Genomic DNA, 13,108 nt, shown 5'->3' with positions numbered 1-13,108 from the left:
ACCTGATTGAAAACCCATTGTTCCTACCAATTCATAAAATGTATCCAAATGTGAATATGGATCCTCATGTTCTATTGCTGTAAATTGATAGGCACGGATGAGAGTGAGAAAATCGGGATTTATTTCCAAGGCCTTGGTAGTAGTAGGTATTGCAATACTAGAAAAATGTCTTGGTCCTTGGTACATGACATAATCTCCAAGTGTCTTCTTAGTAGGTGGTGCTTGCTGTTCTGTCATGTTGCTTTCTTCCTAAAACATATTAGTGGAGAGAAAAAAACAGAGAACTTTTTTTTTCTTTAAAAAGAATAAAATAAAATAAATTTGAAGATAAAAATAAAAACAAAATATGTAAAATAAAATAAATAAATAAATAAAACCAAAAAACAAAAATAAAACACTAAAATGACGTTAAGAGAAAATTAACAAAAATATTCAAAAAACAAAATATAGATAAAATAAAAACTAAAAACAGAATAAAAGAAAATTCTAAAAACAAAAAATAACGTACTAAAAAATAAAAAATAAAATAAATACTAGAAATAAAATAAAATAAAATAAAGTTAAAAAACAATTGAAAACTATAATTGTAAACAACTAATATTCTAACTAACTAGCTTGCGTAGAAATAAAAACTAAAACTAATAATAAAATATAATTAAAATAAATAAATAACAGTTACGTAAACATAAATAAAACTACCTAAACTAATCCTAAAAAAACTAGAATAAAATATAATAAAACAAAATCAAAATCAAAACAAAATAAAATAAAAATAAACTAAATTAAATAACGTAAAGAAAAGAAAAGAAAATAATATAAAATCAACAACTTTCTTTTTTTTTAAAAAGCAAATCTATACTAAAATCAAATCTAATTTTAATAAAATAAACAAAATCAAAACAAATAAAAAAAATAAAATATTTACAATATTTAGGAAATTATACTCAACAAATCAAATCTGGTCCCCGGCAACGGCGTCAAAAACTTGATGACTTTTTACGGCAAGTGCACCGCGTTTGTCAAACGTAATAATTGTCCCTAAGGACGGATATCGATCCCACAAGGAACAGTAAATTATCGAGTACAATAATCGCAACAAACAAAGAATTAGTTGTTTCAATTGGAAAAATAAGGATTAGTTTCATCTCTCTCACCCTCAAGTATTTTGATTAGCATGTCAATATTAAGTTCTTTGATTGAAATTGATGCCCGTATAAAAATCATTTATATCGATTCCTCGCATATAAAATCCTTAAGAATGTCCCCTAACTATCGATCCCTCGCATAATTATAAGAACAACTTAGAACGAAGCTCAGACGTTTAATAGCAATTAACATTTCAAGTCTATTCCTAGCACTCAAATATGTTAAGTATTGTTGTTTAGGTCCGAACCCTAAAAATACCTCCCGGTCAGATTTAAGATTCTCAATTTGTCACGAAAAATTAAAAGTAAAACAACAATACCAATAATCAATCAAGAACTGAATATTAATATATAAAATATCACCTCAATACATAAGAGTTTGAGCAGATTACTCTCAATCCCAAATGGTAGAATTAGCCACGCATACTTCTATCACCTTCCATTCTCCCAATTGGGTTACAATTCACTCTATGGTGTTTTCCACTCAATCTGGCACACTAAGGTTGAGCCTCTAGCCCTCTATTTATCCTAGTTTTCTAGGGTTAGGTTGTTTATTGTGTCGCGCTAATGGGCTAAATGATAAAACATAAAAAAGGCCCAATCTTCCTTTGCATCTTTTTCCATTCTGGGACCTTCTATCTTTATCTTTTTAGCTCAAATCATTCATCTTTAATCCAAATCTCCAATCTTCCTTAGAAATCTGCAATTAACACCAAATTTGGGAATAAAATACTCTTATTCAAATAAAGATCATAAAAAATGTAAAAAGGTATAAATTCATAAATTAGGGATTATTTTATATGTAAATTAGCAATAAATCCTCATAAGTGCCTATATTTTAATATGAAATATTACTGAAATTAGACACTTATCAGATGGACACCTCACCCTTCGCGACGTCGAACCGTGTCGTAGATGGGCAAGTCGTGCCTAGGGCGCCCCCCTCTTAGCTTGTATCTCGTCTTTCAACGAACAATTATATTTATAAATGCTTGTTTTGCTTTCAACTGTCAACTACTTTAAACTTTAACTGCATGAACTGTTTTCTCGGTCTTGATCTGTTTGAATGCTACGCCTGTAACTTTCTTTAACTTGCATCCTTCGTCTTTGACCATTAACTGCCGCGTCTTGCGTTAACACTACTAACAATGTCTACGATCACTTGAACCTTAGGTAGCACGCTTAACTGCGGAGTTTTTCGAACCTGCCTCATAAGGCATGGAAGAGAGAGACCTTCTAACTAACCTTGTTCCTATCTTACTGAGCAAGGAGGAACTTTACTGATGTCATTGGCGAGTCGTGTTGTCCTCGCCTCGGCGTTCTCGCTCAAGAGGGAGGCGCACTCCGCACTATCCCGCTTCGAGCTTATTGGCCCAAGGAGAAATTTGTGTTTGTTCCCTACCTGTCCACCATGGGTTTGGGGAGAACTCACCTTCTGAACCATACTGTCTCCATTACGGCGCTCTCACTCGAGAGAAGGGGTGTTCTCTATGATTCATCTTGCCCAGTCTCGAGACTTCTAGCCCGAGGAGAAACTCATAACTGACCTCCTCCCTGTTGTACAAAGTCGAGGGAGGATTTAACTACCGAACCTTACTTCTTTCCCTTGGTGTTCTCACTCAAAAGGGAGGGGAGGCGTTCTCTATGAACTCTCATGCCTACCCTCAAGACTTCTAACCCATGGGGAAGGTTCTAAACTGACCTCAACCTTGCTTAAAGTCAGGGGAGGATTTAACTGTGGGTTGCGCTGTTCAACCTTGGCGTTCTCGCTCGAGGGGGAGGTGTTCATCTGCGAACCTACCTTTCCCGCTCCCGAGACTTCTAACCCAAGGGACAGATTATAACTGACCTCATCTCTACTCGAAGGCCAAAGAGGACTTCACTGGTGAACCATACTTGTTCGTTCTCAATCGAGGGGGAGGCATTCTCTGCGAACCTATTCTTCCCACTCTCGAGACTTCTAACCCAAGCGAACGATTCATAACTGACCTCATCTTTGCTCAAAGGCGAAGGAGGATTTCTCTGGTGAACCATTTCGTTCAACCTTAGCGCTCTCACTCGAGGGGGAGGTGTTCTCTGCGAACTTACCTTTCCCCTTCTCGAGACCTCTAACGCAAGGGAACAATTCGTATCTGACCTCATCTTCGCTCAAAGGCAAAGGAGGATTTCTCTGGTGAACCATTTCGTTCAACCTTAGCGCTCTCACTCTAGGAGGAGGTGTTCTCTGCGAACTTACCTTTCCCCTTCTTGAGACCTCTAACGCAAGGGAACAGTTCGTATATGACCTCATCTTCGCTCAAAGGCAAATGAGGATTTCTCTGGTGAACCATTTTGTTCAACCTTGGCGCTCTCACTCGAGGGGGAGGTGTTCTCTGCGAACATACCTTTCCCGCTCTCGAGACCTCTAATGCAAGTAAATAGGTTCATAACTGCATTGTACAAACATTCGAGAAGATACTTCAATCAAGATTTATTGGGTGACCTCATTAAAAAACCCTTATAAGGGAAAAAGAGCGTTCCCTAAGAACTATGTACAATGCTAAAGTTTAACTGAAGTAAAACTTGAGATTGGTCGCATTCCATGTACGAGGAATCGCGCCTCCCTCCAGTGCCTCAAGCCTATATGCCCCATTCCCAAGGGCCTCTGTCACTCTGAAAGGACTAGTCCACTTGGGGGACAGCTTGTTCTCTAGCTGATATGGGTGGACCTTCCGCATCACCAAGTCGGCGACCTGGAATTGGCGGGGCTTCAGCTTTAAGCTGTGCTTGTACTCCACCCTTCTCTTTAATGCTTTAGCTTTAATTTTTGTTTCCTCCCTGACTTCATCCAGTAGGTCCAGGTTCACCTTTCTCTCTTCATTGGACTCTTCAACCACGAAGTTCTGGAAGCGTGGCGAGCTCTCCTGGATCTCCACGGGAATCATCGCGTCCAACCCATACACCAAGTTGAAGGGTGTCTCTCTGGTGGTGGACTGGGGAGTGGTGTGGTAAGCCCACACATTTCTAGGAACCTCCTCTGCCCAGGTTCCTTTGGCCTTTTCAAGCTTTCTCTTCAGACCTCTGAGCAGAACTCTATTGGCACACTCGACTTGCCCATTCGTCTGAGGGTGCTCGACTGATGTGAACACCTACTTTATCCCAAGTTCTGACCATAATTTGCCCAGCTATTGACTTGCGAACTATGTGCCATTATCAGACACCAAGCACTTCGGTACCCCGAAGCAGCACACTATGTTCTTCCACACGAAGTGCTGGATCTTGTGGGTTGTGATCTGCACCACTGGCTCAGCCTCTATCCACTTCGTGAAGTACTCTATGGCGACCATGAGGTACTTCATTTGCCTTATCGCCAAAGGAAAGGGTCCCATGATATCGATTCCCCAGGTATGAAAAGGCCAAGGGCTGTAAATCATCCTGAGCTCCTTTGGCGGCGCCTTGTGCCAGTAAGCGTGTTGCTGACACTGTTTGCACTGCTATGCGTACCTCGTGCTATCTTCCGTTACTGTTGGCCAATAATATCCCGCACGAATGGCCTTCGATGCTAGAGATCGACCACTGATATGACTCCCACATATCCCTTCGTGGAGTTCTGCCATTATATGTGTGCAATGGTCTCCGCTTACACATAACAAGATTGGGTGAGTGAACTTGTGTCTGAACAACTCCCTATCAATGGAAGTGTACTTGGCAGAGTTTTCTTTATTTTTTTGGCTTCTATGGGTTCCAACGGGAGTATCCCATCAGCCAGGTAGCGCTTGTAGGGCGTCATCCAGGTTTCTCCTCCATCGACCAGGTAGACCTGCAACGATTCCTCCCCCAGGGCGGGATATGTGCTTACCCTGGGGGTTTTTAGTGTCTCCTGGGTCAATGACCGATGACTTCTCGCCTCACCTCTTGTCGTGCTGACCTGGTGGACCCCCACCAAGTTATTTGCACAAGTTTAGGGTTTAGGGTTTCCTGTATGACCGTCCTCTGCCAACGACCCCTTGCCTGAACTGGCTAGCTTAGCTATCAAGTCAGCTCAGGCCATGCATCAACTCGAACACCGCGAATGACCCCTTCAGAATCTGGACGTACCCTAGGTATGTGGCCATCTGAGGGTCACTTTTTGCCAACAAACTTTGTGCGCCCATCTCCTTGGGTAATAGCATGCCAGCAACGAGGGCTTCGTACTCTGATTGGTTGTTGCTGGCCTTGAAGGCGAACCGTAGGGCCTGCTCGATCAATAGCCCAATCGGTCCCTCCAAGATGACACATGCCCCACTGCCTTGCTGGTTAGAGGATCCATCTACAGAGAGCACCCACCGAAAGTTGGCTTCCTCTTGGTGTGCATCTGCCGAGGAGAGCTCTACCACAAAATGTGCGTAGACTTGGCCTTTAATGGGACCTCGGGGCTCGTACTGGACATCAAACTCTGATAGTTCCACTGCCCATCGTATCATCCTTCCCGCCACGTCCGGCTTCTGTAGGATCTTGCGGATAGGCAGGTCTATCATCACCACCACTGTAAAACTTTGGAAATAATGGTGAAGTCTCCTAGCTGAGAACACCACTGCCAGGGTTGCCTTCTCTAGGGCCTGGTATCTTACCTCAGGCCCTTGCAATACTTTGCTCACAAAGTATATAGGCTTCTGCACTTGGTTCTGGTTCTATACAAGGACCGAACTGATCGCTCACTCCGTCACAATGAAGTACAGGCGGAGCGGAGTACCCAGTTGTGGTTTACACAACACTAGGGGATTGGTCAGGTACTCCTTCAGCTTGAGGAACACCTCTTCGCACTCCCTAGTCCATATGAACCTGTTGTTCCTCCTCAGACACTGGAAGTAAGGGTGACCCTTGTCTCCTCTAACTGATACAAATCTAGACAGAGCAGTCATCCGCCCAGTCAATTGTTGCACCTCCTTCACTGAGATTAGGCTTCTCATCGCGAGGATTACAGTGTACTTTTCAAGGTTCACCTCTATCCCACGCTCGGTGAGTAGGAAACCCAAGAATTTACCTGTTTCCACCGCGAACACACATTTCTCAGGGTTCAGCTTCAGTTTGTACTTAGCTATTGTCGTAAATATCTCTTCTAAATCAGCCACATGCTGATCTTTCACCTGTGAGGTCACCACCATGTCGTCCACATAGGCTTGCACGTTTCGCCCTATCATGGGTGCGAGTACTCTGTCAATCAGCCTTTGGTAGGTGGCGCCTGCATTCTTCAACCCAAAGGACATCACCGTGTAACAGAAGCAAGACAACTCCATCATGAACGTTGTCTTGCATTCGTCCCTGGATGCATCTTAATCTAGTTATACCCAGAAAAAGCATCCAGGAAGTTGAGCATCATGCAGCCCGAGGCACTGTCCACCAAGGCGTCGATGCTTAGTAGAGGGTAAGAGTCCTTCGGGCAAGCTTTGTTGAGGTCCGTGAAGTCAACACACATTCTTCATTTCCCGTTGGCCTTCTTCACCAAGACCACATTTGCCAACCACTTAGGGTACTGGATCTCCCTTATGTGGTTGGCGCTCAACAGCTTCTTCGTCTCTTCTTTTATGACCTGCCGCCTCTCTTCATTGAACATCCTTCTTCTCTAGTAAACATGCCTGACCTTGGGATCCATGGTGAGGCGGTCGCACAAGAAGTCTGGGTCTATGCCTGGCATGTCCGAAGCGGACCATGTGAAGGCATCCAGATTTCGTGTTATAACCTCGGCGATCTGGTTCTGTGCTGCTTGGCCCAATGATTTTCCAAGCTTGAATGTCTTGCCTCCAATCTCCCTCTCCAGAACTTCTCCCGCTAGTTCGGGTCGCCTCTCTCGGGTGATCTCTGTAGAGACGACCTCTTCTTCACTTGGTGCCCTGGTGGTGACCATGAACACCCCTCTCTTGGTCTTGAGGCTATTTTCGTAGCATCTCTTAGCCTCCTTCTGATCTAACTTGATAGTGATCACCTTTCCTCCCAAGTCAGGCAACTTCATCTTCATGTGCCTCGTCGACGCCACTGCCCTCAGCCTATTCAGTGTAGGTCTACCCAACAGTATGTTATAAGGGGAGGGGGCATTAACAACGAGGTACCTGATGTTCTCTATGCGGGATGCGGCACCATCTGTGAAGGTGGTCTTCAGCTCTAAGTGCCCACGCACCTCCACCTGGTCTCCCGCAAAGCCGTACAAACAGCCAGTATAAGGCCTCAATTGATCAGGGGACAACTGCAGCTTGTTGAAGGTCGTCCAGAACATCACGTCTGTCGAGCTTCCCTGGTCCACCAGTACACAGTGTACCTTTCTCCCTGCAGTCACTACTGAGATCACCACTGGGTCATTATCGTGGGGGACGACATCTCGGAGGTCAGCCATGGTGAAGACAAGGTCAACGTCAAGGGCCTGATCTGCCTCTTGCGCCTCTACTGACATCACTGCTCACACATACCTCTTCCACTAGGAAGCGGTGCACCCTCCTCCTGAGAAACCCCTCAAAATAGTGTGAATTGTGCCACGCACGAGTATCTCGTGCCCCTGATCTTCTCCTGGCACGGTCAAATTTTGCGCTCCCTCTGACTCTACCAAGTAGTCCTTCAGAAAGCCATTCTTCACCAGCTCGTCTAACTGGAGCCCTAATGCTAAGAAGTTACGTATGGGGTGGTCAAATGCTTGGTGGAACTCGCACCAGACGTTCTTGTTAGGTCCCAACTTCTTGTCTGTCTTTGCGGGTATCTTCAATCTCTCCGCTATGTTGGGGATAGCGATTAGGTCCTTCAATTCTACTACGAAGTTGTGCTTTGGTGGCACATTCTCCCTTGCACGCCCCCTAGTCTGAGGCTTCCTGGGCTCATAGGGTTGCTTCTTTGCTGGGGCCCTCTTCTCCGTCATGGCCTCATGCACCCTCAAGGGCTGAGCTCGACCTGGTGCTCGTGGGCGCGTGGGAACAACGCACGTGTGCTTCTCGTTGACCTCTCCCTCTGCGGAAATATGAGCCACCGCTCGACGCCTTATCTCGCCGAAAGTCTTGGGGCGGTTCCTGATGAGTGATTCACTGAAGGGTCCTGGCACGATCCCCTTCCTGAACGCGTGTACCATCATGGTCTCGTCCTTGGTGTTCAGCGTCACCACATATGCCCCAAAACGATTGAGGAACTCCTTTAGGGACTCTCCCTGATACAATCTTACGTCAAAAAGATCGTAAGAGATGGGTAGGGGAGCCCGATTTGCGATGTACTGCTCTCTGAATAGCTTAGAAAGTTGAGCGAACGACGTCACGTATCCATCAGGGAGGCTGATGAACCAATCCATTGTTGTGCCCACCAGCGTGCTCATGAACAGCTTGCATCGCACCGCGTCAGAGCCCCCAACCAACATCATCTGCGTATGGAAGGCCATGAGATGAGACTCTGGGTCATCTACACCTGTGAAGGTGGCTTTGGGCCCCACGAACGTGGCTGGTATCACGGCGTCCATGATTGTCTGCGAGAATGGCATTGGGAAATCCTTGGGTGGTGTCGCAAGTTCTTGATCTTCCACCTCACGTTACCCTGCCTGATTTCGCAAGCCCCTGCGTAATTCTTCATTGGTTCTTTGCAATTCTTCATTCCTTGCTAGCGATGTAGCCAAATCAATCTGGATGCGTTCTTGATCCGCTTTTGATGCAGCCACCATTTCTTGGAGGGCCTGCATCATTTCCATGATCTGTTGCAGGGTGAGACTTTTGCCTCTGTTTGGTGCAACGGATCCTTGCCTCGTGTTTCTCATCTTGATGGATTTTTCCTTCGTTCTTGTGAATGAGACAGTGTTTTAAATCAGGCCCCAGGGTGGGCGCCAAATGTTGCTACCGGTTGACTTTGATTTCCTTCGTACGCCTACGATGATCACACGCCCATTTATCTCTGCCTTCGTTCGTGCCTTTCTTCGATCAAACACCTAAAAATGCAAAAACAAAGGGCGCCCTAGAGGCCATTTGCACTCCGATGCTCAAGTCAGTACTGGGCTAGGAAACACCGAAACTTAGCTGTAAAAAGCTCTGTGTGTAATTTGTGTAAGTGCTGCGTAAAACTTGCGTACCTTATTAGGTTTGTTACTGCCTTTATATACTCTAGGGTTTTTGCTGTTTCCGCTAACTGCAATTAGGGTTACTGAGGGTGTGCCTTAGCCGTTATCACCCACTCTTAGAGCAATCTAGCGCGTAAGGATCCCTTACTGAAGTGCAACCTCTAACGGGATGACCACCTGGGTACCAACTTGTGCACCTAATCTCTAGGGCTATCCGTCTTGGGAGTCCCCTAGCTGTTCACGTGCCATGCATGCAGTCTACCCCTGGAACGTAACCCTCACGGGCCTTATCTCTTCCAGCGGCTTTTTGCTTGTGCTACGCCTAAATGCATCATTCACATAACACGCATGGACCCCTCGTGATCTAGGGTTCTCTCTACTGATAACTGGTGTGTGGTCTGGGATCCACCTCTCGTGGCCCAGCTCCGTTGTTTGACTCGTCGATGTCCGAGGACACGTTAGGACATCCTAATGACCGATGCCTGACCACTCCTCGACCCTCTGGGCGTACCCTCTGCGAGGCACTCTGGGCGTACCGCTTGTGGCATCCAGCTTACGTGACCGACGCCTGACCACTCCTCGACACCCTAGGCATGCCGCCTGCAAGGCACTGGCCCATGCCGCTCATGGGACCCAGCTTACGTGGCCCCCCACGTCTACTAGCAGTCAACGACGTCCGAGGACTGGTCGGTACAGTAATCAAACCTAGATTACACAATACACCAGAAAAACTAGTAAAACAAAGTGTAAAATCAGTGAAGAAAAAGGTGCAGATCAGAGTTATATCAGAGATGTAGCAGCAATTATAGCATAAAAGGCACCATAGAGTGTAGCAGCAGAATACAACACACAAAAACCACCAATTCTCCCCCTATTTGTCTTCACAAATAAAATATGAGAAGGGATAAAAACAAAATTAATAAATAATTTAAGAGTCAAGAATACCCAACTCATTGTTGGGTCTATTGGTGTCTAAGTTCAATAGGGGGGAATTAAGCTTTTAAAAATTTTCGCAAACAGAATTGTTTCCAGTAATCCTGAGAAAAGTACAGATTGATTTTAAAAAGAACAGATTTATTTTCTGATTTCTACATGATTAGTTTTAAATCGAGTGAGTGATTTTCTAGAACAGTGCAGGCACCTTAACAACAATAAAGATTAAGAAAGATTTTACAATAAGAAATCCAACTTTGAATCTTTAACAACCTATCTTGAAAAGAATATGAATCTTGAACAAAGTTATTTTAATGATTTTATTACTCTCTTTAAACAGCCAACACACAGACTCAGGTATTCACAAGCAACCAAGAACTTTTTCAGAATCTTGAACACTATATGACAGCGTAGAAAGAACATATTCAATTTCAAATCAACAGATTTATTTTATTGCTAATTATCAAATATGTAGAATTAAGTGCAGGGATTGAGAAGAAAAATTGCACACACAGTTTATACTGGTTCACTCATGAAGAGCTACATCCAGTCCCACCTCACACCAAGGTGGATTCAACTAAAACAAATCAAAACTTTTACAAACCTTAAGGTTCTTGAACCCTACAAGAACTAGACACACAATGTTGAAAAACCCTATTTCAGCAGCACATACACTTCAAGAAACCCTATCAAGAAGTGCTAGTACCTTTACACAAGAAAGAATAAGGAAAGAAAGCACCTGAAAAGAAGATGTAAGAAACCTAAAGCAACAACACTTTTCTACAACACAGCAATGACAGAACCTCAAACCTTGACTAAGGCACAATGAACAAGCATACTTGAAATTCTTAAGAGAACCTTTCAAGAAAACATTCAAAGTTGTAAATCTCTCACTGAAAACTCTTCTATCTATGTTCAAAAACGTGATTGCTCAGTTTTCCATGTGAGATGTGCCTCTCTTTATATAGAAAATAGCTTATAATATGTTTTCAAAAAAATAGTTAAAAGTTGTTATAAAAAGAAGATGTTGAAGTTAAAATAAATGGATTTTTTTTTGAAAAAACGAAAGATAATTTTCAAACCACTTCCAACTCAGCTTAACGGTAATAAAAGGGCTGAAACAAACTTTTTGGTGCCAAAACAGAATTTTGAAAAAGCTTTAAGAAAAGAGCACCAGTGCAGAAAGAATCTATTGTTTTATAAAACAACAGATTTATATTTGTGAAGAAAGCTGATTTTGAGAAAACTTAAGGTAGTTTTTGAGAAACCTCTTAAAGAACTTCTTGTGTAGGGAGAGCCAAAAAAAAGGCATATTTGGTGAGACGGTCACAGACGACCCAAACCACTGTGTGACCCGCGAAATGAAGGTAAATGGGTTACGAAATCTATAGAAAAATCTTCTCATACTTGTGTCAGTGTTGGGAGAGGTTAAAGTAATCCTCGATATTTCTTTGGAAGATATTTATTTCTTTGACAAGTGGCGCACTACTAGAGAAATTGTTCACATCTTGCATCCATCCTGGCCAATAAAATGAGGCAGCGATGCGAGCGAGGGTAGGCTTGAGACTGGAATGACCATTTGTGGGGGACTCATGCATTTCATGGAGGATCTTTATTCTGAAATTATTGGATGCTAAGAGGACAGGTGCCGAAAACAACATCCTATTGCAGGCAGAGAACAAATCGAGATGTTGTTGATCGTGAATGCAAGATGTATTAAGTGGGCACCTTCTGGGGTTTTGAAGAACTACTGTAACTCTTGAAACAATAAGGGAATCAATGAAGACAATGCAAGAACTAATGAAAGGGTTGATGTTCCTTGGCGAGACAGAGCATCTGCAACTACATTTTTGTTTTCTAGGTCAGTATAAAATTTGAAAACCATACCCTTGTATGATGCAATTCTAGCTTGTTTTGCATCGTTTCTTTTGGTTTAGTTCTTTATTGCAGAAGGTAGGGCTGACTTGTGACTTCTATGGCTGAATTTGAACTGTGGATGAAGGTGAAATGAAATAAGGAAACATATGCTTAGAAGATGTGAGGCAAACTTCTAAGAGAATCCTTGCTAAAACACTCGCAAAAGTGCTAATTAAAAGTGAGTTAAGTGACTAGTTAAGGCTGAAATTTGGCAGCAATTCCATAGTCTATTCAAATCTAATTTACAAGGGGGATAGCATTTGTATTTATAGTGCTATGGGCAGCCAAGGTGCAAGCTTTAACCCTAAAAAACCCAATTCATAGAAGGACAAATGACTCTCTCTAATTAGAGCAAATCTTCACAAATTAGAGGTTAATAAGTGTCCTCCTCTAATAGGAATCCTCTCCATTCCCATGAAGACAAATGGCCTTTTGGCATTGGTGGGAATCCTCTCCATTGAAGAGATGACATGTCGATCTTCATGCCTTCCTTTCCATTCCATGCTTTCTATTTGCACTCTAGTAATTTATTTGTGCACCCTAGATGGTCTAGAGTTTCACTGTGTCCAAGGAGATCCAATTATAACTCTATCTAGACTCTTTTGTCTTCTGTTTACACCTTACTTTAATTGGCCCAATAGCCCGTGAAAATTGGCCCAAAACATGGCCCAAGAAAATAGGCCAAATACAAGTCCAAAATAAAGCCTATGTAGATCATGGAAGCTTTGATGATTCAAATTTGTGATGAAGGGTTGATGCTTTGCTACTTTTGGTTGGAGATTAGTTATAGGATGTTTAGAATTCTTGTAAAGATCATTCTTGTCCTATGCACAAAACTAAATCAATCTATGTTAAAAGAGAAAAATGTTTTTCTAAGCAAAGAGAAAAACAATCGGTTGAAATCACGACATAATCGGTTGTTTTACATTTAGCTTGATTTAAGGTTTTCAAAACTGTTTTTGACTTGGTTGGCTTACTGTCATAACCAATTCAACCGGTTAAAACGACATTTCAACCAGTTGATTGTCACATTGTCTAACAACTTTTCAAAAACCTGTTAAATCTGTTTTCACTTGAATTA

At 43.1% G+C, this 13,108-nt stretch overlaps 2 protein-coding genes across 2 annotated transcripts; both read right to left on the bottom strand.

Moving 5' to 3' along the window:
- Positions 1 to 6,726: 6,726 nt before the first annotated feature.
- Positions 6,727 to 7,548, bottom strand: LOC137839458 (uncharacterized). Its single transcript, XM_068648572.1, has one exon. The coding sequence runs from the start codon at positions 7,546 to 7,548 to the stop codon at positions 6,727 to 6,729; it is 822 nt and encodes a 273-aa protein (XP_068504673.1).
- Positions 7,549 to 7,572: 24 nt separating this feature from the next.
- LOC137839450 (uncharacterized) lies at positions 7,573 to 8,589 on the bottom strand. The gene has a single exon (XM_068648566.1). It carries the CDS (start codon positions 8,587 to 8,589, stop codon positions 7,573 to 7,575), a length of 1,017 nt encoding a protein of 338 aa, XP_068504667.1.
- Positions 8,590 to 13,108: the final 4,519 nt, after the last annotated feature.

The sequence above is a fragment of the Phaseolus vulgaris genome, chromosome 11 (genome assembly GCF_000499845.2).
Source record: "Phaseolus vulgaris cultivar G19833 chromosome 11, P. vulgaris v2.0, whole genome shotgun sequence".
Lineage (NCBI taxonomy): Eukaryota > Viridiplantae > Streptophyta > Magnoliopsida > Fabales > Fabaceae > Phaseolus > Phaseolus vulgaris.
The sequence above is the reverse complement of the archived record's forward strand: the minus strand, read 5'-3'. Positions and strand labels throughout refer to the sequence as shown.

What these genes read in the sequence shown, in the direction of transcription:
- LOC137839458 (XM_068648572.1), bottom strand. Translation starts at nt 7,548, where the DNA reads ATGTCAGTAGAGGCGCAAGAGGCAGATCAGGCCCTTGACGTTGACCTT.
- LOC137839450 (XM_068648566.1), bottom strand. Translation starts at nt 8,589, where the DNA reads ATGGACGCCGTGATACCAGCCACGTTCGTGGGGCCCAAAGCCACCTTC.